At 66.0% G+C, this 27,920-nt stretch overlaps 2 protein-coding genes across 5 annotated transcripts in view; one reads left to right on the plus strand and one right to left on the minus strand.

The window, feature by feature from the left end:
• The window catches only part of PTP4A3 (protein tyrosine phosphatase 4A3), a 35,931-nt gene that overhangs the window by 1,926 nt on the left and 6,085 nt on the right, over positions 1–27,920 (plus strand). For 2 of the 4 annotated variants that reach the window (XM_053896410.1, XM_053896412.1), the window contains exon 2: positions 27,060–27,914. In XM_053896410.1, the coding sequence (XP_053752385.1) occupies positions 27,810–27,914 (105 nt within the window). In that variant the 5' untranslated portion in view covers positions 27,060–27,809. Of the gene's footprint in view, positions 1–16,633; positions 16,865–24,088; positions 24,350–27,059; positions 27,915–27,920 lie in introns of those variants that run through there. The other 2 variants (XM_053896411.1, XM_019459726.2) reach the window with 2 other exon arrangements.
• On the minus strand, positions 41–27,498 carry LOC128775286 (collagen alpha-1(I) chain-like). The gene is made up of 18 exons (XM_053896171.1): positions 27,190–27,498; positions 26,328–26,438; positions 24,159–24,360; positions 23,761–23,883; positions 22,973–23,104; positions 21,664–21,802; positions 21,156–21,342; positions 19,433–19,593; positions 19,186–19,219; positions 15,355–15,472; positions 14,668–14,957; positions 9,943–10,142; positions 9,596–9,818; positions 6,503–6,664; positions 5,157–5,365; positions 4,830–4,923; positions 4,586–4,731; positions 41–179 (listed from the first exon to the last, which is right to left on the minus strand). The coding sequence occupies exons 1-18, from the start codon at positions 27,496–27,498 to the stop codon at positions 41–43; spliced, it is 2,979 nt and encodes a 992-aa protein (XP_053752146.1).

A 27,920-nucleotide genomic window follows, 5' to 3' on the forward strand; every position in this document is an offset into this window, starting at 1 on the left:
TCCGGGGCCCGATACCCGGTCTGCGGCCCCGCTCAGACCCTTACGGGGGCTGGTAGCCTGGCGGCGCCTCCCTCTCCCGGCGGCGGTCCAGCTGCAGAACCAGGTCGGCTGCCTTATCCCAGGTGCCACAGGGATTAAACAGGTGGCTCTCCACGTGGCCCCTGGGCTCTGCTGGACAGCTGGCGGTTGGGATGGGTGGCACACGCTCAGCTCCAAGCCGTCAGAGCGCTTCCGGTGTGTGGTCCGGTGACCTCTGCGGCTGGCGCCCGGCGGCTGAGGTGAGGCTGCCCATCTGGGCCGTGCTAGCAGGTCCGAGGGCGGCGTGGGGTCCAGACCGGCAGGTCACAGCCCACATGGGCACCCCGACCCTGGCGGTTAGACATGTGCTGCACCTCCTGCCCTGGCCCGCACGCTCTGTGGGTTCTGGGCGTCAGCGTGGCGTGTGGGCTCCGGGGGGTCCCGCACCTGCGCTGCAGCAGCGTGGGGGTGCGGACCAGTCGGGGTCAACGGAGGGTGTCTGCGGTCTTGCCCAGAGGCCTCTTCAAAGCTCTGTGCTTGCCCCGCCGCTTCACTGACCTCAAACCCTCCTGTGAGGGAGGTTCTTCACCCCATTTCTCAGATGAGGAGGCTGAGGCCCAGCGAGGTGGAGTCGGGTCCACCTCACCCGCAGATCTAACCGGAGCCTTGGTTTTCCCGTCTGTGAAGTGGGTGCCGTGGGGCTCACCCTGCAGGCTGCCGTGAGGAGTAAATGGGAGAGGCCCTGAGCCCGGGCCTAACCTGAGGCAGGCACGGGGGTCTCTCCGCTGCTCCCCAGGCCACCCCCGCTGCAGCTCTTCAGGGACGGAGGCTGCCTTGACCACGTGGCGGTCCCAGGCTGCTCCTCAAAGGCCCTTGTGCGGAGCTGGTCAGCCCTCAGCGCTCCCCACGGCGTCTGCCAAGCGCTTCCCCTGTGCCGGGCCCCCTGCTGGAATCAGAGGCGGGTGATGGGGTCGTGGGGGGGCCGGGCGGGTCGTGGGCCGCCCCCTTGCCCCAGGTGGCCAGTGTGGTGGGAGAAGGTGCGGGTGGTGATCAGGTGGAACCTCCAGACCGTCTCCTAGGCTTACTGGCTCCTCCTTGCCCTTGCTCTCCTCCAGGACACCTTCCCTGACCGCCAGGATGAGGCTGGGGCCCCAGCTAGTCACCCCTGTCTCCTCAGTGCCAGCTTAGGCCCTGGCGGGGGGCGGGGGGGCGGCCGATGTCGTCCGCAGCGTGGGCATGGTGGACAGCAGGAAAGCCGGGTGGGCGGGCCCCTTTCTTAGACAAGCGGACGGTTTGGAAGGCGAGGGGGTCCTGGAGGTGCCACGGGTGGGGGGGCCTCAGGATGACCTCAGGGCGCCGGGCGGGTGTGCTGGGAAATGCTCATCAAAGCACTGCCTTGAAGCATTAGCCAGCTTGACTTCGTGCCCTTGTTGGGAAGAGGAGGACACTGTCGGCCCCGAGCTGGTGTGAGCCCACCCTGCCCCCCACTGGGGTGGGTGGGGGTCCGCAGACACACAGCGTCTGTGCTAGCGGTCTTCCTGGGGGCTCACATCCAGATGGGGCCCCTGCTGCCTCGCCGGCTGGCAGACCCTAGCAAAAGAGGGGGGCCAGTAGACAGGGCACTGGCCTCTCCAGGCAGCATTTGGCTGGAGCTGGCGGGGCTGTGGTGGCCAGGGACCGGTGGGCATGTCCCCCAAGACCTTGCCCTGCCTTTGTTACCCAGAGGCTCCAACCCTCACGGTAGGCTGTAAGCAGGTGATGCGCTGGGGTTTCTCACCTCTGGCCGGCCCTGCCCTGTGCCCTCCGTCCGGGACGGCCTCCCCACCAGCTGCTTGGCTGTCCCACCTCCACCTGGCCACCCTCGCCGTCGCCCGCTCTGTTTAGTCCCTGGCACCCCTTGCCGCCCCCGGGGCCTTTCCTCAGTCAGGAAGGTCTGGCGAGATTTCGAGTTTCTCGCCAGATACCTAATGCCTCACCCCTCAGTTTCTGCGCCTGTAAAATGGGAACAGCGAGGTGTGAGGTCAGTCACATGGGCAGACGCCGCCCTGGTGCTCAGAAGGTGTGCAGAAAATGCAACTTCCCTCCTTCCAGCCTGGGCCGTCACCGTGGCACTGTGGCTCCTTGTTGGGGGCAGGGAGGGTTCCTAGCATGTGGGCGGTGGTCCTCAGTGGGGCCGGCACTTTCCAGGTCGTAAGGTGGTTTGGAATCTGGCTCCAAGCAGCCAGTCAGGCATTCCTTTCTCACTGTGCCAGCAAACTTGAGAGCCTACTGTGTGCCAGGCCCTGGTGAGCTGTGCTGGGACTGCCCTAGGGCCAGCAGTGAGTCGGGAGGAGGGAGATGCACCAAGAGCTCGCACACACTCCGGGTGCAGATAACTTCTGGTGACAAACGCGCTGGGGAGAAATGGGATAGGGTTGGGGGCTAGCAGGTGGCGGGGAGGGCAGCCCAAGGCAGGGCTAGTGTGGCTGTGCCGGGCCTCGTCATACCCTTCCTCGCTTGGGACGGCGATGCGGCGTAGCCGATGGGGCTGTGGGTGCTGCCGGACGTGTGTCCAGGAGCTACTCTGCCAGGTACCGAGGGCGGGGCTTGGAACAGAGGCGGCCCTGCTCTTGGGGCCCCTGCCCTCAGCGTCGGGTGTTCAGGTGGGTGGGGGGGAGGGCCGCGGGGCCCGCTGGGGGCCCACGGCTCAGCCTCTCCACCTGCTGTTTTCCCGACCAGGAAGCTGGGCCCGGGGGGACTCCGAAGGCCAGAGGGAGTGAGCACAGATTCCTTTGTGCAGAACGTGGCTCTGTCCACGTCCCCACGGACCAGAGTGTCTTCCTCCACCGCCACTCTGGGAGGCAGGAGTAATAGCCCAGCTTATAGGTGGGGAAACCGAGGCTCAGAGAAGGCAGTTGCCGGGGCGTGCTGGGTGCCTGCTGTGTGCCAGGACCCTGTCCTGATCTACACCCGTGGCTATGGGAAGCAGTGTCCACCTGTCCTACAGCAAAAGGCCGAGGCTCAGCAAGGCTCCTCGCTTTCTGAGGTCACGTGGCCCTCAGGTGGTGGTGGCTGAAGGAGGGAGGCCCCTCTGTCTGACCCTGCGTCTAGCCTGGTGACCCCAGACCCTCGGTGGGCTGGGAGGTGTTCCTGTGGGTGGGCTGGAGGGCCGGCCCAGGTCAGGGTTGGTGGGCGGTGCCCGGCCAGGCCCAGCTCCCGCCGCAGTGACCTCTCTGCTGCCTGGCTGTCCTGCCCTGGCCTGGGGCCCATCCCCGCCTCTGCCCAGGCCTCAGCCGGCCGCCCAGGAAACGGGAAGGCGAGAAGCTGAGTGCGCGTCTCGAGCCAGGCAGGTGTGGTGGGTCCTCTTGGATATGGGGGCTCAGTGGGCACGGAGGCGGCTGGAGCCTCTCCTCTCTGAGGCCACCGTCCATGGGGACGGCTGGAGTTGCTCTGCAGCTTATCAGCCGTCAGCGCTGTGCCCTCACGCTCGTCCTACAGCCGTGGGTTCTCGGGCCTCCAGAGACACTGACCCCTCTGTGTCCTGGGCCTCCCGGCTGCCACCGTCACTGTGTTCCTCCCATGTGCCCAGCCCGAGCTCGGCGGTGTCCTACATGGGATGAACTCAGTGTGCAGGACCCTGGAGACTCTTGCAGGCCAGCAGGGAGGAGGGCCCTGTGTCCTGTGCTCAGGACCTGTCTGGTGGTGAGGGGCCGCGCCTGGAAGGTGGCTTCAAGGTCTTGCTCTCCTGCTGGGTGACCCTGGGGGTGGGCGCCATTGCCAGAGTCTCTGTTCTCCACCAGCAAATGAGGGTTGGGCCAGATCAGTGAAGGGGCGGAGCAGAGCCTGCAGGGGTGTGGCTTCCCTGAGGTATGGTCCTAGAAGGGGGAGGCTCAGGGGGACGGCCCCCACTGTAGGGAGTCTGGGGGGCTCGGGTGCACGGCTGGGGGCCGATGTGCTGGCTGCCAGGGCACAGATGAGGACAGGTCATTGGCTGCATGGCTTTGGGCCAACTCTTCTCCTTTGGGGTCTCGGTTTCCCCCTCTGCAGACGGGGGGCTCTGACCTGCCGTCTCCAGCTCCTCTGTCCCCACAGCCCCCCCCCCCCCCGGGAGCTGCAGTCGCTCGTTCCCACGGCCTCCCTGGTCACAGAGACCCCGAAGCCAGGGCTGGCCCGGTCAGTGGGGGCGGGCGGACAGGCAGGCGGCCCTGCCCCGTCCGCTTCCCATGGGACTGGCGCTCCAGCCACTCTCCTGGCCCTGGGGCCCCTCTTGTGACTCAGGCTTCCTGGAAGAGGCGCGGGAGCGCACAGAGGATTCCCCGCCACCCCACCCGGGGCTCCCGCCTGCCGGCCCGCCTGTCCCGTCACCGCCCCCGTGGCTGCACGCCGCCGTGGGCTCCACCTGGTCTACTTTCCTCCCTCCCCCAGAGGGTGCTCCTTTCTGCTGGCGCCCCTCCCCCATCACCTGCTGGTGTGGGCACACTGGCCCCCCAGACAATTCCCAGGCCCCTCACTCTCCTGCCTGGACCGGGGCCTGGGAATTGCCATGCGGGATTCAGGGGGTGCCTGGGGTTCCCCACAGTAACCTCACTGTCCCTTCCGCATGGCCCTCGGGAGCCCAGAGCCACGGTCCCGGCTCTGCCAGGTCTCTGGGTCACCCTGGGCCTGCCCCTGTGCTTCCTGGGCCTCGGTTTTCTTGTCTGGAGAATGGGGACGCACCATGGACCTGGCGGCAGACTGGGTGGGAGGTCAGACCAAAGACGGCAGCCTCGGTGGTGAAGCTTCGGCCGGCGGGCCAGGCTGCTGCCTCCAGCCCTGCGTCTGCTCCGTGTCACCAGGCTCTCGTCTACCCTCGCCGGGGGCCCGTGACCTCGGGAGGCGAAGCCCAGGTGACTTGGCTTCTTCATGTGTCCTGTGGTGCTCTTGGGCCTGGGGGGGCAGAGGCGGCATCTACTGCCCCAGGGGCTCACGTTGCTGGGGAGGGGGGCGGCTCTCAAACGGGGCTCTCGTAGGTCGTTACTGTTTAATCCAGATTTAGTGGTGGTTCTTAGAAAACTTCAAACAGCCCAGGCAATTATAACCGCTGTGGGCGCTGGGTGTGCTGGCTTCCCGGGAACAGGCTGCCCGCACGCATTCCGCATTTCACTGGAAATTTCCCGTACTGTCGACCGTGGATCTCTCCAGAGGCAGCCGTGGACCCCGGCCCCTGGGTCTGGACGGACCCCTGTTGATTGATCAGTACCCTCCCCATGATCTCCATCTTGGCTGCTGGGTAGTCGGATGAGCAGCACAGCTTACTGGCTTGGCCCGGCCTCTGCCTCCCCGTGCCTCTCAAGGGGCTGCCCAGGCCTGCACTGGCCCCTGCTGGGGGCTGGGGGGAGTTAGAGAGAGGTGGTGTGGAGAGGGAGAGACCAGGGGTGAGCAAGACCCCTAGGAGACGGCAATCTCTTTCCTAGAGTGTGTGGCCCTCAGACTTTGAGGAAGTCAGGGCAGCCTTCTGGAAGGAGGAGGCGCCTGGCCTGGGCTTGAGGGTTGTGGGCACCACAGTAGAGGGTGGGGCTCCCGAGGCTTAGGGCCCGAGTTAACAGTGTCACTGCGGCAGCTCCTGGGTCAGCCCGCTCGGGGCGGTGGGTCGGGGAACGGGCAGGGACGGAAGGCAGGTGCGTCGTGCCCAGCGCTCCGTCGGCCGGGCTTGTGTGGTCCTCGCCGAGTGGCCTGGAGCCAGGACTGTCGGCCCCTCCTTTACAGGTGTGCGTGGGGAGGGGGGAGCAGACCCCATCGCAGCACAGCCACCAGCCCGTCCTGCCTGGCACGCCCTCCCCTCTCTGGCCTCAGTTTTCCCCGTCTCTGGAGTGGGGCTGAACGACCTGCCCCAGCCGTGGTGGGGGGAGCCTGATAAAGAAAGGGCATCTGGTGAGCAGAGATCTGCTCTGCTTCTGGCCTTTGGCCTGACTTGTCCGTCTGTGCCTCAGCTTCCCCCTCTGTAAATGGGGGCGGGAAGCCCTTTTGTGGGGATGTCGGGAACCGAAAGAGGGGCAGTGGGTGCGGGCAGCCTGAGCCGCGTAGCGGGTGCCCCGCCGATGGGTGATGCGGATCCCCCGCCGGCTCTTCCGTGACCTCGGCGACTGGGACGTTCCCACGGCCGGGCAGCCACAGGAAGCCATCTGGAGGCCTTGTTTACCCTCCCCCGGCCGCCCTGGCAGGAAGTCACCGGAAGGGCTGTCCCGAGGGGCCCCCAGGCCTGTGAGGACAGCCGGTGGCCGGGGGTCCCCAGCGGGGCACAGAGGACTGACGGGGCGGAGCTGGGTGCTCCGGGGCCCCCTGTGGCGCGCGGGCTGGAGTGTGGATGGAGATGTTCATCGAGTGTGTGCATCTGTACGTCCAGCCTGGTGGCTACCCCTTCCCCGGCGTGGCTGTGGCCCCGTGAAGTCACAGCCTCAGCCCCTGGTGGCCTGCGTGATGGTCCGGGAGGGGTGGGGTCCAGGGAGCCGGAGGAGGGGCCCCTAACGCAGGGGGCAGGGGCCAGAGGGCGAGCCCTCGAGGCAGCTGAGGGTCCAGGAGGAGGTGTGTAGGGGAAGGGGGCCGGGAGACGGTGCAGGTGCAGGCTGTGGCCTCTGACGGGACTGCTGAGGGCGAGGGCGTTGGGGTGACGTAGAGAGGTAGGCGGGGCCTGGGGGCACGGATAGTGACGAGGGGTGGTCGTGGCCCGAGACCCTCGTCCCTCCACCCCCCTCCCCTACACCACCCTCAGCCCAGCCTGCAGCAGGGTCAGGGCCTGGGCCTCTGCCCCTCGGGACGTGCCCAGCTGCCCTGGCATTTGCGGCCCCGATGCCCACCGACCGGCCTGAGCGTGGCTGGCTGGGCCCGGAGACAGTTCCCACGGACGCTGCCAGCTGGGCTCGCCCGACCCGAGGAAGGACGCTGACCCCGGCAGGGCCTTGGCTGCTTTGTGCCTGCCCGGCCTCCCGCCTTCAGAAGGAGCCTGGTGGGCCCGGGGGTCAGACGGCCCTGCCTGGCCAGCCGTGGGGAGCCAAGGAGCACCCCCGCCTGGCTTCTTCCTGTCCTCCCTCCACTTTCTCCTCCCCTCCCTCCGAGTTCTCACTGCTTTCCCTGCCCTGTCCCCGCCTCCCCCACTTTGGAAGGCTCTGTCGCAGGGTCCTTATGGGCAGAGCCCTCCCCGAGAGTGTGCTGGGGTTTTGGGGGCAGGGTGAGTGTCTCCCCCACCCTTCCCATGCGGAAGCGAGCGTGAGAACCAGGGCTTTGGGCGGGATCCGGGACCGGGGAGCACGCTGCCGGGGGTGTGTGTCCACCAGCCAGTCCTGGGTGAGACTGGATGTTCCAGAGGCGTCCCTGGGCTGAGGACGGGCAGCCGTGGGCCTGTCCCAGGAGGGTCACCGGCTGCTGCCGAGTGCCCGCTGCGTGCCAGGCCGACTCGTCTGTAACCCGGCACACAGCTGCCCCTCAGGTGTGGGTACCCCGTTTGCAGAGCCTGGGCCGACCCCAGGTCTGAGCGGCGGTGGCCTTGCCCCCTGCCTTGTCACGAGACACCAAGACCATCAGGACAGGAAGGGAGGAAGGGTGCAGTCTGTAAAAGATGGTTGCCGCGTGCGTGAGCAGGTGTGAGGGAGGCGGTGGCTGGTTCCCTGGGCCTCCTGGAGAGGCTGAGATGGTGGGAGAAGCCTGGAGGGGCGCCGGGGGCTCTGGGCCAGGAGTCCAGAGCCTGGGGAGGCCGGCCTCGGGACAGTGGCTAGCCTCAGCTCCCCAGTCCGCTTTCTCCTGGGTGCGGCGCGCTCTGTAGATGGTGCGGGACAAGGCGGGGCCCTCCACCAGCCTCCCCTGCGGCGAGGGGGTCTGCGTGGCGGCTGGATGGAGGAGAGGAGATTCTCAGTGTGTTGGGGGGTCCTGTTGGGCAGCGGCTCCTTGGCAGCTGAGAGCCCCCTTCCTCTCTTGCTGTTGCTGGGGTCGTGACTGGTGCGCTCCCCACCACTGGGGTCATCGCCTGGTCGCTGTGGCCAACTTTACGGTCATGCCGGGGATCGAGCTCTTCTCCCCATGAGTGCCCCTGGACCCAGAGCCCGGCCACGGCATCTGCTAGGTGCTCCTAAGGGTCCATGAGCTGGTGAGTGGGCCTCCAAGGAGGGGGGTTTGGACAGATGGAACCAGGGAGGAGTCCTAGGTAGCTGGCAAAGGCCTGGAGAGACAGCAATGGCGGTGTGGGGGCAGAGAGTGCTCCCGGCACGGGGCACAGTGAGGGCACAGGGCCGGAAGCAGGACCACGCACGGAGGCGGTGTGTCTCCAGAAGGGCAGGAAGGCAGGTGGGGCTGGAGAGTGGGGGAAGGCAGCCCAGCGGTAGGGCCTTCAGGGAGGGAGGCTTGGCTTTTTCCTTCCGAGTGGTGTGCCTGCCACTGAGGGCTTCGGCCCTGGAGGATGGGGTCAGCCTGGGTGCTGCCACGTAGGGAGGAGGGGGTGGGGCGGGGGTACCCACGACGCCAGGTAGGGGGTGGGGGGGTGGGGCGGGGGTACCCACGACGCCACGGTGGGGACTAGCTCTGGGCACATACTCCTCAAACTCTCAGTGACCTCAGGTGGCCCGGGCACTGCTGTCTCACCTGTCACCATCCATGGGGACTCTCCTGCCCCACAATGGGGATTCTGGGGACTTTCTGTTTCCTCACCCGGTGCTTGATTCTGTGACACACCTCGATCTGGGCTTGCAGAGACCTGCCCGTGCCCTGCAGCGATTCTGAGAACCGGGGTCCCCCGAGCCTGCCTTCCCTGGGGAGCAGTTCCCTGCGGTCTCCCCTGAAGCCTGGCTCACCTTTCTGCCCCCTGCCTTTTCCTGCCTCCTGGCCTTTACTCAAGCTGTGCCTGGACACCCAGCCCTTTGCCCTTCTCAGGGGGATCTCTTGAGACAAAAGAGGGACAGCGTGTCCTTCCGTGTCCTGCAGGCCACCTGGTCCGGTTCTCCAGGGATGCCTGCACCTGCTGCTGGTGCCCGCATGTGGCCAGGACTCTGGGCAGTCACGGGTGCACGTGCAGATTTGTGTCTGACAGAGAAGGTGGCCCCTGTGGTGTCACCCCTTACAGCATCACTCGTCTTGCTCTCCTGCCTTGTTCCGGTGCTCCGTCACCACGGGCTGGGAGCACTCGGTGCCCTGGACCCTCCTCGGAACCGGCTTTGCCCCCTGCCGGCTCCCTGGCAAACGAATAAATCCTTGACCTGTGCTCACTCTACGTGTGCTGGTTGTGTTTGGAACTTCTAAAGTTGCTTTGACAACTGTCCTTTTTATTTTATTTGTTTTAAAGATTATTTATTTTTGAAGGAGAGACAGGGCGTGCAAGCAGACAGGGGAGGGGCAGAGAGAGAGAGAGAGAGAGAGAGAGAGAGACAGAATCCCAAGCAGGCTCTGTGCTGTCAGCGCATGGAACCCGACTTGGGGCTCAACTTCACGAGCCGTGAGATCGTGACCCGAGCTGAAATCAAGAGTCAGAGGCTCGACTGAGTGAGCCACCCAGGCGACCCTCTTTCCCATCCTTGAAGGCCAGCCCCGCCTGGCCTGGGACCCTGGAGGCGCTCTCCCCACCCCCCCCGCCGCTTACCTGCCCGGCTGCCGGGACCTCTGTCCCTCCCTGGCCTGCCCGGTGCCCTCGGCAGCCTGGTGCACCCGAGGAGCCCGGGAAGGGGCTGACCAGGTGCTCCCACCCCGTGTGGCGACGCCCACAGTCCCGCTCCAGTGTGGGATCTCGGCAGAACGGACGCCTGTGGCTGTTTGTCGACCGGCCCCCGTGTCGTGTCCCGCACCGCTCCTGCTGTGCGCCGTCCCTGCGGGCGAAATGAGAACAGAACTGGAGGTGACCCGGACGCCCGTCCGCTGAGCACAGAAAAGCAGAGCGCGGTCTCCACATGGCGTAGGGATTCTCAGCCACGAAGAGGGTGAAGTCCTGACCCGATGACAGCACTCACGCCCCTAGAAAGCATCGTGCTGAGCGAACGGGGCCAGATGCCGGAGGCCACGTGGTGCCTGATGCCACTTATGTGAAACGTGTGCCGGGGCAAATCCGCGGGCGTGCAGTCCCGGGCACCGGACTGGCTGCCAGGGGCGGGCGGCAGGAGATTGGGGCCGGGCTGTGACGGGTGTGGGGCCGCCTGTTGGGGTGACGGAAATGCCCTGGAGTCAGGCGGCCGTGGTGGCTACGCGGCACCGTGGAGATGTTAGAAAACGCCGAGTAGACAAGTAGCTAAACGGCACGTGTCGCGTTCCGTGAATTTTATCTCGGAAAACAAATGTAACCAGCTCCCTGCCCTGCAGAGTCTGGCCTGAGCGGGTTCTCAGCTAAAGTCTGCAAAATAGGATTAGCCCGGCTCGGCCCCAGGGCGGCCAGCGCGCAGGGACTTCATTAGCGCTTGGAGGGGAGAGTGACGACGGGACGCCCGCGGGTGCTGGGCCGTGGCGGGGCTCAACGAGTTTGGGGAAGCAGGGTCGAGCCGCCCTCCTCCTGCCTGAGCACGGTGCCCGGCATCGGTGAGTCTGGCTGAGAGCGCGAAGTAGGCGGCTCGCGGACAGGTCTGTGTCGTCCTGCGGTCTCCTGCCCTCCCTCCTCCGTCTCCTACCGCTGCGGGTCCGCAAAACCCCGGGCGGCCGTGCACAGGGGGTGGGGCTGCGGGGCCAGCCGGCCCAGCACCTCGGGCCCGTGCCCTGTATGGGGGCTCACAGAGCTGCTGAGGGGTCAGGCGAAGCCGAGTGGGCACGGGCTCTGTCACCTCGGAAGTTCGTCCCTTGCCCCCTTCTGTCCCTGTACGCTTGGCTGGGTCCAGCGAGGAGGGGGCTGCCGTGCCTGTTCACTCAGCCGCCTCTGGGCACTCCCGCCTGATGTGAAGAAGGGGCGGCCCCGGGGAAAGCCGGGGGCGGCGGTGGGGGGAGAGCCGGCAGTGCCGTGCCAAGTACGGGTCTGCCTGCTGGCCTGGTGATGCGGCCCGACCTCCTGCTGCCCCTGCTGTGCCCACAGCGGTGCCCAGAGCTGCCCGAGGGAGCCAGGGCCTGGTGAGGACCCTGGGCGGGAAGTTGCATCAGCCTCTCATTCATTGCTGGGGGGGGGGGGGGGCTTCTGGCTCCCCGTGGGGGGCCCTCGAGGCCCCGGAGAAGAGGGGTTTCCCTTGGGTCGTTCTGCTGTGACAGATCCCCCACTGCGTCCTCTGGGAGCTGGGAGCTGAACAGTGCAGGTGACTGGGTCCTGATGCCCAGCGCCCCGGGACGTGCCTTCTCTCTGGGAAGGCAGCTCGGATGGCGTGGGTGGGGCTGTGGGGGGGGGGGCGGGGGGCGGCAGGGGCAGCGGTGGGGGCGGCATGGCTGAGTGCCTAGTGGGTGCCTGTAGGGTGCCTCCCCTCCCGTGGCCGGCACCTCCTCGCTGCCCTCTCGGGCTGGGCATCCCGCCTTGCTGCCCTCACGGCAGCCGATGTCTGCAGCCAGGAGCCCATCCCGCCACCCTCAGGTCGCCACGCATGACCAACACGGGGACGCCGGGGCAGGAGACTGGGGGGTGGTGGCCGGTGTGGCCCGGCCCTGGCTCTGCCTCCGTCCCTGCGTGGTGGTCCCTCCACTGACAACCAGCCAGGCTAGAGATGGTCCAAGCCACATAAGATGAGCAGGAGGCAGGGAGGCCGGGCCGGGAGGCTCTCCTACCTTCGAGGCTGGGAGGCTGGAGCCTGGGCCTGGGCCGAGGTGGGGTTCTATGAGGTGCCCTCGCTGCTAGTGCGTGGTGTCAGAAACGTTCTGGAAGGGTGCCACTGGCTGCGCCCCTCCAGATCACTACGTCTCTAGAGGAATACGGGCTCCGGGACATTCTGCGGGGAAGAAGCCCTCGGTGTCCCCAGAATCGCCATCTTGAACGCGGGTTCTCCTGCGGGGCTCAGAGTCCCGTCAGAGCCCGTGGGGGTGTCTGGCACAGCAGAAACATTCCAGGGATCCAGACGAGGCTGCTTGGAAGGGAGGTGTCCTTCCAGACCCCAGGAGGACAGCCATCTGCAGCTCCAGCGAGCCCATTTTACAGATGATCAAATGGAAGCACAGAGAGGTTGAGGGATGTGCTCAGGGTCACACAGCTTGCCATGGGGGAGCCAGGACGGGAACCAGGCCAGACTCCCAAGCCGTTGACACTCTGGGAATAGTGGTCACAGCCTGAGCAAGAACGTGGGCAGAACCTCACCTGGGTCGGGCTGATGGGAGGGAGCTGTCCCCTCCCCTGGGCCCCTGGAGGCCCTGCCTGGCCTGGGTTTGAGGGGGAGCTCCGCTTCAGAGTCTCACGGCCTCTCTGGGCCTCAGGTTCCCGGTGGTTGGATGGTCACTGGCACCCGCAAGGCCATGACCTGTAGAGGGTAGACGGAGGCTCGGGTTGGAGGCCGGGCGTAGTGCTGGCATCTCTGGGGTGTGGGCTGCACCGCGTGGGGTTCCAGCCGCTGAAGCGCAGGAAGCAGTGCCCCTCCTGCTGTTTCAGAGATGGGACACGGTTCTCTGTCCAGCCCGGGGCTCGGGGGTGGCGGCGATGGCCTGGAAATGCCAATGGAGCCAACTGACATGCTAATGATGCCGGACAGGCTTCTGGAGAGGGAGAGAGGGCTCAGAGAGGGAAGGTGGCAGCTCAGGGGGGACCTGTGGGTCCCTCTGCTGTGTGTCCTGGGTGCAGCGGCCCGCCCCTCTCCGGTCCTTGGGGGGCGCCGGCGGGCGGGGGGCCCGTGTCTCACTGCCAGGCCGGCCCAGAAATAGCCGTGACCTTCCGCACCCAGCTTGGCAACGCCCGGGGCCGAGGGGCCTACGTGCGCCCGGCTGAGTCCTCACAGGGCGGTGGGGCCGGTTATTTTGGACGTGGCCTCCCGAGGCCAGGTCAGAGCTCTTTCCCGTGGCTCCCGAAGGCCCCTCTGACGCGCGTCAACCAGGGCCTTGGCCGGCAGCCCTGGCTACCTCCAAGATCTGGCGCCCCCTTCCTGCCCGCCTGACCCCCGGCGACCCCGGGTGCTGGGTGGGGGCAGGGCGGGGATCCCAGGGATGAAGCAGGCGCTGGGTGACGAGGCTTCCCGGAGCCCTGGCCTCAGTTGGAGGGCTGGGCCTCGGTTTCCCCATCAGGGGTTGGTTTAAGGAGAAAACACATAGAAAGTGTCCACCCGGGGCTGGCTCTGAATCCTGGCTCAGCCCCCTCGTAGTTGTGTGGCTTCAGGCAAGTCACTGACTGCGTGGCCAGCGTACTTATCCATAAAATGGGGCCTCAATGCACTTATCCGTAAAACGGGGCGATGGGTGCCTCCAGGACTGCTCTGAGGATGAACGTGGGCCAGGGCCCGTGCTGAGAGCGTCGTGTGAGGCTATGACATGGCAGAGTCCCTGGGCCTTCCCCATGTTGCCCTGGCGGATACTGGGCTTATCCCTGGGATGTGCCAGGAGTGGTGATGGCCCGCGGACCTGGGTTCCAGCTGGGCCACAGTCTCCTCTTCTGTGACACGGGCCGAGTGTGATGGCTGCTTCTGGCCAGGCTGCTGTGTGCGGGGGTGAGAAATGGCCACCACACCGTGCTGCCCCGAGGTCCGGTCACGCCGGGTCACCGCTGCAGACAGTGTCCCGCCACGGGTACACGGTGCTGGATGGGCACGGGGGATCGGCTGCTCTGTGGGCAGAGCCCCTCCCCTGCGGGTGCTGGGCTGGCGTCTGATCCTGCTTCCCAGTTGGGATTGGGGTGCGCCGGGTGCAGCAGGGAGGGGCGCACCGTCTGCCTGGTGCTGGCTGCATGCTGAGGGGCCCCTCCCCCGGTCTCCTCACCACCCTCGGGGGCCCTGTCCTCGCACCGTCGGTCCTGGGCCCGAGGGGAACCCAGCGCGGCTCCTCCGTGGAGAGGGGCCGGGGCCCACGGCCCTGCTTGATTCAGGCGGGCAGCCCCGGGCCCTGCCCTCCAGGCCGTGTGACAACTCCACGGGCACCCGGGGGGATGGCACCCAGAGGGTGGGCCCCTCAGGGGGCAGTTCTTGTTCCCCTACCTTGTGAAGGTCTGTTATTTCCACTTTGTGCTGATGACTCAAAAGGCCCAGAGAGGGGAGGAGATGGGCCCAGGGGCACACAGCAGCCACAGGGAGGGATTCCTCAGTTGCCAGGGGTGTCTTAGCCTCCTACCAGCTGAGGACCCCCGGGGGACCTCCAGCTGATTCTGGCGGGAAGGGACTTGACCAGCAGCCTCCTGTGTGAGGTCACATTGACCTTGAGGGCTACGACACCCACCCCAGTTCTCAGAGGACCCCAGCTCCCTTTTGCCTGTTGAGGGTCCTGTGTGTGTGTGTGGCACGGGAGGAGCTGGGGTCTACCTGGTGGACTGGGGAGGCCCTGAGCTCTCAGGACGGCAGGGTTGGGGACCTCCGCATTCCTGGCAGGGGCTTGACCTGGGGCCTGGAGGGTGCAGGGGCCTCTCAGGGACCATTAGCTCCAAGTGGACCCATGAAGCGCCATGCCCCTCTGGGACGCCATGCCCGTTCTGGGCACCGGCCCTTGGGGACCTTGGGGACTTGGTGGCATGGTGCCGGGAGTCAGCGCCAGCCCAGGGGGAAGGCACTGGGGACTGTGGGTGCAGCTAGGGCGGGCTTTCCGAGCTTTTCCTCCTGTTAGAATCCTGAGGCTTAATAATTCCCAAGCGGACACCCTGTGCTCCAGAATAGTGGGCCGTGGGCTGGCGGGCAACCAGGCCTCTGGGACCGAGGGCAGGGGTGCTGGGGGCAGGGGGTGCAGCCGGGCCTGCACACACTGCTTCCCGCCACCCAGGGTCAGCCGGGCCTCGTGTGCCGATGCAGACGCCGGGGCCCCGGAGGGGGAGGCGGAGCCCGGAAATTTTGGAAACACGGATGAGTCCAGCCGTGTCCGTTCCAGGACAGGTGGGCTGGGACCTGGGGAGGGGCAGTGATGGCCCAGGGCCCACGGTGGGGGCTCCAGCCCTGCGAGTACAAAGGCAGGACACCGGGTCTCAGGAGGGTGGACCCCCTACCTCTGTGTGGAGGCCCCGGGCAGGGAGACCCTCGTGGTCTGACTTCCAGCCTGGGCAGAGTCCTCCGAGGCCCAGAGGAGGATGGAGCGTGGACCAGAGAGCATGGAGGGTGTGGAGGGCCACGGGGCGGGGGGGGCCCTCGTGGCACAAGTGAGTGTCCGCATGGACAGAGCTGCTGCCGGGCTCTCGGTTACACTGGGCGGTGTCCGCATGGACAGAGCTGCTGCCGGGCTCTCGGTTACACTGGGCGGTGGGAGGTGAGTTCGAGCAGTCCTGTCTGCTGTCCTGTCCGCTTGGCGGCCCGCGTGGCCCACTTGTGTGCACTGATCCTCGGGCTCGTACCCCACCTTGGGCAGGTCCAAAGGGGATCAGTCGTGGCCCTGCCCTCCGGGGGCCCAGAGTGCTGGGACCTGGCCTGTGGGACTGGTCCAGACGGAGGGGAGGGGCCGGGAGGTGGAGAAAGGGCTGTGGGTGAGGAGAGGTTGGTGCAGTGAGGTTGGGAGAGGCCAGAGGGAGAAGGGCAGCCAGGTGGAGGGACAAAGGACGCAGGCCGGGTGTCGGGCGTGTGAGTCACAGCACCTGGCCGAGGCTGCAGGAGGCACAGTGAGGGGCAGTAGAGGCGGACGGGCTGGGAGGCTACGGGGGGCTTTGGGGCCTGGCCAAGGCCCTGGGGAACCTCGATGGGTCTGACCGAGCCTGGAGAGGGCCTCCATCTGGGGTGGGATGACTGCTGGGCAGGTGCCTGGTGGGAATCCGGGGCACGTGGATGGGGGGATGCCTGGGCAGGGGGTGGTGATGGCTCTGGGCCATCGGGGTGGCCGGGGGTAGCAGCCCCTCCTACAGCCAGGAATTACCCCCACCGCTCACCTGGCAGGGAACAGGAGTTAGCCTGAGATGCCCCTCCCACCCCTATCCAGGATCTGGGGAGAGGGGGCAGAGCCCTGGTGGGAGCAGGCACAAGTGACTCTGGCCGTCAGGGGCGGGGACAGCCCCTCCCCCTCTGGTGGGATTCCTGCTTCCTCAGTGCTCGTGCAGGGCCTCGAGGGGGGGGCCCAGGCTTGGGTGGGATGAGCTAACCCACCAGTTAGCTGGCTTCCTCACTTCCTCGTGGAGGAGACTAGGACAACAGGAAGAACTGAGCACTGAGCTCGTGAGGGGGGGGGGCTCACAAGGGCTCTGGGTAAGCTGCGCAGCTTTCTGGAGCCCCAGAGCAATCTGGGGAGGGCACTGGGGGGCTGCTTAGGTTGGGGGCAGCCCGTAGAGGGCCAGGCCGTTTCTGTGTGGGGGTGTTGGGGTGGCAGGGGTACAGTGAGCACCCCGTCAGGCAAGGGAAGCGACCTGGAACCCCCTTCCCAGCCTGCAGCAGGCAGTGGGGGAGACAGGCCAGAGACCTGGGAAGCCCCAGGCTGTCCCTCTGACCCTTCACTCCGCCAGCTGCCCGGCCTGGGACTCTCCTCTCGGCTGGCTCTGCGCCCGCCCCTCCTGCCCCCTCCCTGCTCTGGCTGCCTTTGGATACAGGGCCCTGGGGACCGTTCTGCCTCCTGCAGGCCCCAGAGTCAGGCTCAGCGGGGGAGGGGGGCTCTCCTGCCCGTTTCCCGGGAACAGGGTGCTCGCCTCAACCTCAGACCCTCGTCCCAGCCCCACTCCCCTGCTGCCCGGCAGCCCTGGGAGGCGGGAGGAAGTATAGCAGGGGCCAAAGGCTGGGATCCTTCTGGGGCTGCCCCGGCCTGCCCCCGCCTCCCAACACAGTTTACCGGCCCATGATCTGGGGCCTTTGACGCGGGAGGGCGGGCAGCCAGGCGGGGATAAAGCTGGGCGGGGGCCCGGCGCCCCGGGACTCCAGGACCAGGAAGGCGGGTGAGTGTGCGTGCGCTCCCCGGCTCTGGGTCTCGTGGGGGTGGGAGGTGTGGAAGGTGGGGCTGGCGGGAGGCCTGGGTGTGGCTGCCCTTGGGACAGACCTCAGAGAGGGTGCGGGGGGGGGGGGGGGGGGTAGCCGGGGGTTCCCGGGCCTTTGCTTGCTCAGCTCGCCTGAGCCTCAGTGGTTTCCTCCGTCAAATGGGGCCGGGGTGGCCCTGGTGATGGAACCTTCTCCTTCCAGACCGTGCCAGAATGGACACTGTCCTTCCAAGCTCTTTGATAGTTCAGTGACCCCCGGCCAGTGGCACAGGGGAGGGTGGCCTACCCTCCTGGCCAGCTGCACTGTTGATGGGCGGTGGGGTCCAGCCTGGCTCTTCTGCCCGTGGGGTGGGGATATGCCGAGCCTCTCTGTGCCCGTGTCCTCTCTTGTTAGAGGTAGGGGCCACATCATTGGTGATCATTTATTGTTAGCAGGGCAGTGAAAGGAGGTGCTGTGGGGCCGGCCCGCCGGGCCCTCCTGCCAGCAGGTGGGACCTGTGGTTGGTTCGGCCCTAACTGAGAGGCTGATCTGACCAGACCCTCTCCAGCAGGTGCCACGTTCTCCTTGACCCTTCCAGTGACTTGTGGGGCCATTTTAAACGCCCTTGTACAGAAGGGGTCCGTGGAGCTTCAGGGATGCAAGAACCCCTCCCCAGCGACTAAACGGAGGAGTTTATGGTCTATTCGGCCCTGAGAGTCCCTGGGCTCCGTCAGAAAGCAGGCTCCCGCTAGCGAGCCTTAGCATTCGTTGTCAGTAAGCGGCAGCTTGGATGGTCACTGGTTGTCATCTTGGGTTTGAGTGACCGCCTCGCCTCGAGGGTTTTGGAAGTATCCAGAGCTTTCCAGGTTGGTCGTAATTGTGAGCAAAGCACGAGTCTCTGGGCCCTAAGTTGAGGACCTGGTGGCTCTTTTCGTGGCTGGGCCTCCTGGCATCTTCTTTGGCTGCTCTGAAGGCCTCGTGTACCCAGTACCCTGGGCCCTGCTCGGCACAGGTGAAGTTTGCAGGATTCATCCCGGGGGAGGGAAGAAGGAACCCGGTTCCAGGTTGCTCTGCTCCTCCTCTGCCTGGCCTCCGCGTACAATGGGGCCCACGGTCTTTGGCCTCAGGTGGGAGTGTGTGTGTATGTGTGTGTGTGTGGAGAGGTGGGGGTGGTGGAGACTTGGGGCGTAAAATGGGTTCCAGAGCCGGCAACGGTGGTGGTGGGCACTCTTCTCCGGGGCTCCTGGAGGGGGGCTGCTGCGATGCGCATGGGGTCGTCCTGCGTTTCTCCCAGAGATGCTCGGCTCTGCTCACCTTTTCGGAGAGCCTCCCCCCAGTCTTGTTTCTGTCTGATGCCGTCTACTGCCTGCTTATTGTGTGTCCCCCTGATGGGGTTTTAGGGTGATGGGGGGGGGGGTTCAGGGCTGACGGCCAAGAAAGAACTCTTGAGACGTCTTTGGTGCAAAAAGGTGGTTTTACAAAAGCATGGGACGGGACCTATGGGCAGTAAGAGTTGCCCTGGGGTTGTGACAGGTGACTCATTATATACTCTGAGGTTGGGAGGGGTCGGGGATAGGGTAAGTCTCTAAAGAATTTTGGAAGCAAGGTTTCCAGGACCTTGAGGGGCTAGGACAATGCCATTTATTACCGTTTAATAAAACCTCAGTCATGAGACCCTTCAGATGCATATCGGGGGCCATAAACCTGGAGTATGATTGCCAGCATATATCTTGGGGCAGTTGAGATAAAGGAAGTTGACTTACAGGGTCCTCGAGGTTGGGGCAATGTTAAGCCAAGCTTCCCTTTTGTCCCGAGCAAAGTGTCATCATTGAGGCAGCTGAGCTCCCAGAGGGAGGTCACCCTGCCTGTTTCAAGGACTTGTCAATGGGCCGTAGGCAGTAAGGGAACTTAGTTTTTCATTTGTCTTAGTTTCCCACATGGCGATGGCAAGCACTTAAGCCCCTTTCCTTTGTTCTTGGGCAGCTAGGAGTGTCTGAGGAATATCCCACACATCCCACCTAGGGGGTGCCAGCCTGTATTTTTCCCTCTGCCTGCCCCACGCTTCCTCATCACCCCCACTGATCTCAAACCCAGACAGTGGACCCCCAGAGGGTGGGGTCATGGGGGTTCATTCACCCCTGATTCCCGCCCCCCCGCCCCAGTGCTCTCAGCACGGGGCCTGGAACAGAGAGGGTGCTGGGTGTGTGCACGTAGGAATGAAAACTCAGTGGGGAAAACCCCAGCAGTGAAGGCATCCAGGGCTTCCTGGAGGAGGAGGGGGGGAGGAGGAGAAGGCCCTCACCTGGTCTGGAGGGTGAGGAGTATCTGGGGGCATTCTGGACAGAGAGAAAGGGTGACTGGAGGCACGAATCCTACAGGCCCCTCTCTACCTCCTCCTACCTGTGAGCTGAGGGTGGGAGGGACAGGGGCCAGTGGGCCAGGCTGGAAAGTCAGAACTTGGCTTGGGGCCATAGGGAGCCACAGATAGTATGTGAGCAGCAGCAGCAGCAGCAGCAGCAGGGGGCCGCTATTCTATCTGCTGGTCTCACTGTAGCGGGCTGGGGTGCTCGGGTGGGTGGGTGACATGGGCCCTTGATCCCAGGTTGAATCTGGGGCTGGAGGTGGCGTTGTCTTCATTGAAACCCACAATGAGCTGCCCTTTGAAAAGCGACGGCGTGTCATGTCCATCCTGGTGGGGAGAGGGGGCTGGCTGGTTGGAGGAAAGAGAGAGGAGGATTAGGGTCTGGAGACCCTCAAGGTCTCCGTCCTCGGATGGGGGAGCAGGGCGCGTGGGTGTCCCTGAGTCTGTGTCTCAAGTGGGGTCCTGAGTGGTGCTGGGGTCGCAGCGGCTAGTGGCCTGGGCCTGCCTCTCAGGCCTGCATGGGGACGGGGTCAGGGACCTCGGGGGACGGCCAGGCCTGAAACTGTGGAGGGACTGTGTCCGGCTGCGTGGGATCCCGTTGGCACTGACAGCTGGGGCTGTGGCCGCCCCCGGCCCTGTCCTGTGCACTTTTCGTGACTGAGTTCACGATTCCTGACAGTGTCCTTGTGAGGCAGCTTCTGTGGTCCTTCCTCCTTGCAGATGAGGGGACAGGCACAGAGAATAAGTGCCCGTGGTCACCTGGTCAGTAGCAATCTTGCTGAGGAGCTGGGCTGCTGTGGGTACAGGGACAGGCAGTCAAGGCTCGGTCAAGGCATGGGGGTAGGAGGGTCCCTCGGGTGGCCCCCGCTCTGTGAGGATCAGGCCGGAGCCCCAAGGCAGGAGCCAGGGGAGGGGAGGCTGGGCAGGTTGAGGTCCCCGGAACCCCAGTGGCCAGCTTTGAGGGTGGGCCAGGTGTGACTCAGGCAGCTCAGTGACGGGCGGTGCTGGGAAATGCCACATCTGAACCCCGTGTGCGACAGCTTAGGAAACTGAGGCACAGGATGGAGGGAGGTCTCTGCGAGGAACCCAAGGGGCTTAGCTCCAGGAATGGGGTGACCCCTGGCTCAGTAGTGCTGCCTGCATGCGGGGTACCCATGGGGTCAGGCTTCTCAGGACAGGGGGACGGAGGGGTGGCCGGCAGCCCCATGTGGGGGGCGGGAGAGGGTGGGCAGGCTGCCTGTTCCGGTGGGTGCTTCCCCTGTATTTCCGATCAGCTCCGTGCCTGGCACTGGGAGATGCTCAATAAATATTCGTACATGGGATGAATGAATGAATGCATGACCGTGTCCCTTCCCCCTCAGGGAGTCCTGAGGTCTGGAGTCAGAGCAGGGGAGCTTCAGGGGCATGCAGGTGGCTGAACACACTCAGAGCCCGCGCTGAGGTGGGGGATGGGCAGTGGGGGTGGGGGGTGGGGCTCCAGACAGAAGTGGGCAGTCCCTCGCGTGCTGGATACACGGTGGCCGGTGTGGCGCCGTGTGATGTCACAGGCAGCCCGTCAGCGGTGGCCACACCTTCCAAGCCACAGAACTCCCCCATCCTTGTCCCCTGCTGGGAATGCCCAGGGGTGGGGCGTGGACCGGGCTGGCCATTACCAGGGAGGTTCTTCTGGCACCTGCTGGGTGAGTCCCGTCTAGGCGACGGAGGCCTACGGTGGGCCTGCCGGGCTCCGGATAGCCACAGGGTCGAGGAGTCCCAGGATGCCCGGTCTGGCTCACCCGGCTGCCTGCCCACCCAGCCACTCTGTGCCCGCCGTTCCTGACAGCTGGGGTGGAGCCCAGCAGGCTCGCCCGAGCTCTTGGGGTGCCCACCTGCCTGCACGTGGGTCCCTGGTGGAGCTGCGGCCTGCCCACCCAGTGCTGGTGGCCGACGGTCCTCGAGGGCGGCCTTGGGGCCAGCCGCTTGGTTTGCTGAGCCAGCACCACGCCCCCCGGGGCACCATCAAAGCCTCTGGTGTGATGAGGGGGGCCCAGCAAGGCTGAGGGGCAGCGGGCCAGCTCTGGGGAACCTTCTTGCTGGGCTCTCCTCCACCTCGCGATCCTGGCGGGTGGGACAGGTGGCCGCCCCCGTGGAAACCGAAGCCTGCTCTCCACGGCTCTGCCTCCAGGTCGTCGCCTGGGTGCCCCGCGGTGACCGGCTTGGAGCTGGCACCGGCTCGGAAGGTGGCTTTCCTCCCTGGCAGTGTCTCCGTTTGTAGAGGAGGCCGCGCGCCCCACAGAGGGCAGGCCCTGGCTCCGGGTCGCACGCGGGGGGGTGGGGGGTCAGGGCAGCAGGTCAAGCCCTGATGAGGCTCCAGGCGTCAGGAGCGTGCCGGTGCCCCTGCTGCTGGCCGGCTGCTGCAGGAAAGCCTTCCCCGGTCACCTGAGCCTCCGGCTCTGCCCTCGGAAAGGCCCACTGTGCTGGCTTACTCTGCTCAGAAGCTCTCCTCCTGTTGGTCCCCATCCCGGCTGTGGGCACTCGGCAGGCACTGGAGGCAGGAACCGGTTGTTGGGGTTGCTGCCTGAAGGCAAAGAGGCACTGCCAGGGAGTAGTAAGCTCCCTGTCGCTGGAGGTGTGCAAGCTGGGCATTAGGTGGCGTGCATGACCTTTGAGTTTCCTCTGGACCTCACGGGGCTGAGATCCCGTGATGGGTTCTGGACATTTCTCACATCTGGACCTCCGCCCAGAACGCTGGGTCATTTGCTCCTTCCGTAAACAAGTGGGGAGCCCTCTTGGTGCCAGACGCCGTGCGGGAGGCAGGCTGGGCCTGGGACACTCTGCTCTGAAGGGCATGTGGCCGAAGGGAGAGTGGGCCGGACAGGGACGGCGGGGGAGGGGGAAGAGGGTAGCAGTGCTTGGTCAGTGAGGGCGGCTGGCCCCTCCGTGCTGCTGGGTGCAGGGGCGGGAGGGCTCGGGGAAGGTTTCCTGGGGGATCAGGGTGGGCTCGGCCTCTCGGGACCCCCCTGCTGGCCCCCCAGCAGCATGTGGACTTGGGCTGGCTCTGGGAGCCTTCCAGGAACGGCTCCTGCTCTGATAAAAATAGACTTCTCCGAAGGGCTTGGTGTTGTGCCAGCTGCCGCAGGTGCCCCCCCCCCCCCCCGCCCCCCGGCCTGGCAAGAGCGGGTGCCCCAGACAAGGGGGGAACCGTGCTGCTGGGCCCGGGTTTGCCTCCCGCGCGGCACGGGGCTCTCTGCGTCTTGGGTGAGGTATCGAGAGCGCGATGGGAACTTGTAAGGACAAGGAAGCAGACGAGGGTGGTAGAAACAGCCTGCCCGGGGGGCCCTTCTGCCCGAGGGCCAGAGTCGGCGTGAGCAGGGTCTTTGCGGCTCAGCAAAACGCGGCCCCAACCATGGTTCTTCCGCTTGCTGGCTGTGTGACTTGGCGAGTTACTCAACCTCTCTGACCTGCTACGTTGTATCAGTACAGCGAGGCCCACGCGTCTTGCCCATGGGATGCAGCGTCCGGCACAGCATCGGAGGGAGCAGACCTTCCGGAAGTGGCCAAGCTGGGATACCGGTGGTGGTGGGGGTGTCACTGGGCGCCCAGAGATGGCCTTCTGGAAGGTGCTGCTAGAAGTGAGGTGCTCAAGCATGTTGGTGCCGGACGGAGGCAGGAGGACAGGAGCCCTTGGCCTGGGGTCCTCGAGCTGTTGGGCGGGCCCCGGGCTCGGGGTGGGGGGGAGTGTGTGTACCTGTGTGGGGGGGCTCCTGTGGGGCCTTTGCACCCAGTACACAGTCTTCCTGCCTGCTTGCCTGGCTCAGGGGTGCGAGGAGGCCAGGGTCACGGGCATGGCTGGTGCTCTCGTCCCCAGTGTGGGGACAGCCTGCGGGAGTGGGGGGGGGGGGGGCTGTGTTCTGGGCAACCCCCCTCCCGCCCCTGCCCGGCCCCGAGGCTCTGACTGCTGACTGCAGGGGCCAGGCTGGCTGCTCAGCTGGGTTCCCAGTGAGGCCAGGCCTCCTGGGACCTGGTGTGCCAGGGCCGCCCGTCTCTTCTGGGGGCCTCTGGGCTGGCTGGGGCAGGTACGGCCTTGATGTGAGGCCAGCCTCCACTCTTGAGGCTCGAGGTCTGGGGAGCACTTGCCTTCCTTACGTGGTGCTCCCAGGAGGCGAAGCCAGGACCCTCCTGGTGGGGGTAGGCCGGGACACCCGGACGGTCTCACCTGGGAGCGTCACAGAGGGGCTCTCCTGAGGGGAGGTCTGCGCTGAGCGTTGGAGGATGAGGGGGACGTGGAGACAGCTCTCCGTGTGGCCTTGCGTGGGCTCCTAGCCCCTGTGCCTCAGTTTCCTCACCTGCACACACCAAGGGGGTGGGCTGGATGACAGCCCCCCCCCCCCACCCCCCCAGCAGTGGTGAGGACTCTGGGAGGAACAGCAGTGTCCCGCACACAGCCAGACCCTCAGGAAGTGGGAAAGCCCTCGGGGTGCGGTCCGGGTGCTGGGCAGGGGTCTGAGCAGGTCAGGCGAGGGGCTCGGCCCTCACCTTGTGGGCGTCCCTGCCCCACGGAGTGCCCCACCTGCAGGCCTTGGCCGGTGCCCAGGTCCCCTCCGGCGCCAGCCTGTGTAGTCCCCTTCCGCCGTGGGAATCCCTCCCGCAGATGGGGCCCTGGGGAGCCCCAGAGGGTGCCGCAGAGGGCCGGCGCGGGGGTGACGGGCTTGGGCTCCCGCGCACGGCAGAAGGCAGGCGCCTCGACAGGGGCCCCGCCTCGCAATGGTCAGCCGCCCTCCCCTCTGCTTGCATTTCCCCTTCCTCCTGCCGCTTCCTCTCCCCTGCTCGGCCCTCCGCAGCCCCTTTGTTCGCCCGGCACGCTGGCCGCCCCACCGTTATATTTAGGCGGCAGGTGTGGGAGCCACAGCAAGTCGGGTGGCCCTCCTGGGCACCAGCCGTCGCGCCCACGTGATGCCCGGGAGCTATAAATAGCTCCGGGCCGCGGGGCGCCCAGCATCCCGGGGAGGCCGACGAGCCCCGAGCTCCGAGCTCCCAGCTCCGGGTCTCGGCCTCCGCGCCCTGCCCGGCCCGCGCACGGATGGAGGCGGCGGCGGGACGCCTGCGCGCGCGCGCTTGAGCCGGGGTGAGCCGGTGCTGGCGGGGGGCGTGCCGGGAGGACCTCAGCGGCACCCCGGGGAGGGGGCCCGCACCCCTGGAACCAGCTCCCCCCTCCCCCCGCGCCTCGGGGCTCACGCAGCACCGGACGTGGTGGCCCCCACCCAAGACCCTACGGGATCTGCCGGGTCCCAGCCCTGCTCCCACACTTCTGCTTTACTTCTGGGACCTCGGCTGAGCTCTAATCCTCTCGAATTGCCCCACATTGGGCAGGGGCCTGGGTCCAGAGGGGCTGGCCCTCGCCGAAGCGGATGCAAACTGGGCAGGCTGTGACCAGGAATGAGGGCTGTAGCCTCCCTGAATCTCTTAGAAACCGGGGTGGAGGTTGGTTCTTGCCTCCTAGACTGACTGAGAAAACCCACAGAGCCTGTCTGGTCAGGGCCCAGAGACCATCCTGCCTTCTCTCCCTGGCCCAGTTACTCATCTGCAAACAGGGACGACCACATGGTCCCCTAACTGGTCTCCAGCGGACGACCGCTGTGAACGCTCAGAGGGTTCAGTGCCGGCAGGTGGGGGGAGGCCGGCTGGGTCCCACGAGCTCGGGTGTGGGGCCACTGGCAGGAAGGCCCATGGGGAGACACCCAGCTACCAGCAGGGCTCTTGCCTCATGGTGGTGGGCGTGGGGAATGGATGCTGGAGAACTTGGTCGCCCCTGCCTAGGGGCCTCACTGAGGGGGTGTGGCTGGGAGGAAGGGCCTCTCCCTGGGGGGATGGCCACAAGGCCTGGTTGAGCTTTGTGGGAGCACCTGGGGCAGCAGGGGTGAGGCATCGTTGCCTGCTCCCCACTGGGAATGGGGGACCCAGACTCTGCACAGACCCCACCCCAGCCTGGGCAGTGATCGTCCGACCTCAGCCCAGACCCGTGACCCCATTCTAGCCTATATGCTGCTGCCTGTTCCCAGCCAGTCTAACCCCTCAGCTCTGCCAGTCGGGACAACTTCAGGCTCAGGTGGATGGTAGTGTGGCCTTCCCCTGCCCAGCATCCTTCAGCCCTGAGGACCTGTTCGGGGATCCTAGGCAGCAGGGCTGGGCCCTATGCTGGGGTCTCCCCGGGTGCCCAGAGGCCGGGGGCAGTGAGGGGGCAGGTCAGCCCCTCAGGGAGAGGCTTGTAACCCTGTGGTTCTTCGGGCCTTTTTTCTTCTTTCTTTCTGGTAAACACACACACACACACACACACACACACACACACACACACACTCGGGAACATCCTGCTGCCCCAGGAGGAACAGGTGTTTGTGTGTTCAGGGCGCCCGCGGCTCTCTCCTTCCTCACCTGCACTCCAAGCGGAGGCTTGTGCTGGGACAGCTCAGGTTTGGGGCCGCGGCTTCCTTCCCTCTGCCTTTCTCCCCCTCCGGGGACACTCCCCATTCGGCCCTCCTACGGCCATGGCACAGGACCGAGTGTGAGGTGTGGCACCTGCCCTAAACCTGGGGACACCTTTCCTGTCCGGGGGCCCAGGCCTTGGGCCCTTGCCGCACCTAGGCCGAGCCCCCATGGGCTCAGCTTGCCTGGCGGACGGCTGGAGAAGGGGGTGCTGGGACGGGGGCAAAGGTAAGAGGTGCTGGGTTGGGGAATGGAGGGCCTGCCCAAGCGAGCAGGTAGGGTGCGGCCGGTGGGGCTGGGGCCACTCCCAGTGGCCGGAGGGGTCCGATGACCACTGGGTCACAGCCTGAGGGGCTTCGGGGGTCATCTTGTATAACCCCTCATTGTGCAGATGGGGAAACTGAGGTCATTGGTGTGCCCGCGGTGTCCCAGCCCGTGTGGGGGGGGTGGGGGTGGGGGTGGGGTTGGGTGCTCCTGCTGGGACCCCAGCCCAGGAACTTTGGGGCCCAGGGAGGGAGAGGGGGGTGGGTGGTGGTGCTCGATGGTGGTCTCTGTGGCCCGGCCGCTTCCCTCCCTGCGGCCATCGCAGTGTGACCCACTCCTGGCCACCTGCGCGGTCACACCTTGGCAAGCGTCTCGTAGCCAGCTGGCCCTTTGGCCGCTGTGGTCTGCCTCTGCTTCTCCAGCTCCCCGCGGGCAGAGCCCGGTTTGTTTACTCCCGCGCCCGGCCGGCCCTGTGGGTGAGCGGTGGAGACAGCGGAGGGGTGGAGGTTCCCATGGGGCACCCGTGAGACATGTTTAAGGTGGTTTGCAGCTGTGAGCCGGGCCGCAGTCCTCTCTCCCCGCTGTTTTCCCCGGTCACTTTGGCACCCACGCCTGAGCCCCTTTCCCTGGGGACTGGCCGCCCCGGAATGATCTGGGCTCAGAAATTCCACAGAGGCCCGGGATTCCACAGAGCAGTGTGGCTGGGGTGGGGGTGGGGTGTCTGCTGGTCAGCAGAGGGGCACCCAGGCTGGAGGGGGGGCAGCCTCTGTTGCTATGCAGACGGCCCTGAAATCTGCACACGGGGTTAGAGCCCACTCGTGCGGCGTGTGTCCCTGGGATCCCTCCCTCCGTCCCTTTTCACTCTACGCCGGTGGCAGTCGGGGCTGTGCGCCAGACCTGGTGGGAGCTGTCCGTCCTTGTGATCCCAGGTGGGGGAAACTGAGGGCAGAGGAGGGTCACTCGCTCAGCACGGTCCTGCGGCAGGGCCCCAGGGAACCATTGTCTCCCTCGCCGGGGTGGGCAGACTTGCACGTCTCAAGGAGACGGGGGCTCCCGGTGACGCCCTTTTCTGTTCGTTTCCTCTCCTGCAGACGTTAGCCTGCTGCTGAGCGGCCTGGGACTTATGGAGAGGACCTCGGGGGGGCAGCTCTGAATTCTGCCCGGGCCCAACATCGCCGCGACGCCTGCTGCCGAGGGGGCCTGCGTGCCTCTGGCCCTCACCATTGCCCTCGCCCGCCGATGTTCCCTGCTGTCCGGCCCAGGGCCGGCTGTGCCGCCTGAGCCCCCGGGCGCCCTCCAGGACTCGCAGTACCCCGATGGGGTAACGTGACAGAGGCCCTGTGTGTCAGAGCCGCCCGCCCCCGCGGCCGCCGCCCGCCCCCACTGCCGGTCCAGTTCAAGTTCGGTTTTCCTTCGGCCCTTGAGGGTCTGGGGCCCGCCTTTGAGCGCAGGGGGCTGCTTGCCTGTCCACCGATGCAGAGGGGGCGTCCCCAGAGGCAGGCAGTGCTGGACGGAGCCACGGCGGCCCATTCGCTCCGGGCTTTTTAAAGTTTTCTTCGCTGGGCTTTTGGTTGCCCTTATTTTTACTTTTGCTTCTCTGGGGCCCGTGTCTTTCCTTTGCTTTGTAAGGAGCCGGACTCTGCTACTCAGCCCTTCCGCCTCCGAGGTGTTTGCAAAGCATCTGTGCGGCTGGGGCGGGTTTGCAAGGGGTTTCTGTGTCTCGATCAAGCCCAGGGATCTCGGTCTCCTCGGGCTGTGGGGGGGGCAGGCGGGGGCTTCTCCACTGCAGACCCCAGCCCTGTGCGGCCCCTCCCTGGGCCCCGCCCGGTCCTCGGAGGAGCATGGCCCGGATGAACCGGCCGGCCCCCGTGGAGGTGAGTTACAAGAGGATGCGTTTCCTGATCACGCACAACCCCACCAATGCCACGCTCAGCACCTTTATTGAGGTAGGT

This window comes from Panthera pardus, unplaced genomic scaffold (genome assembly GCF_024362965.1).
Source record: "Panthera pardus isolate Hobbes unplaced genomic scaffold, ASM2436296v1 HiC_scaffold_7, whole genome shotgun sequence".
Taxonomy (NCBI): Eukaryota; Metazoa; Chordata; class Mammalia; order Carnivora; family Felidae; genus Panthera; species Panthera pardus.

What these genes read in the sequence shown, in the direction of transcription:
- LOC128775286 (XM_053896171.1), bottom strand. Translation starts at nt 27,498, where the DNA reads ATGGGCCGCCGTGGCTCCGTCCAGCACTGCCTGCCTCTGGGGACGCCC. An exon ending in CCACTATTCTGGAGCACAGG is followed by an intron (nt 10,143 to 14,667) that starts GTGTCCGCTTGG and finishes TCACCCCAACAG; the next exon opens with GCGGCCCCACACCCGTCACA. An exon ending in GGAGAGATCCACGGTCGACA is followed by an intron (nt 4,924 to 5,156) that starts GTACGGGAAATT and finishes CTGCCCCCCCAG; the next exon opens with GCCCAAGAGCACCACAGGAC.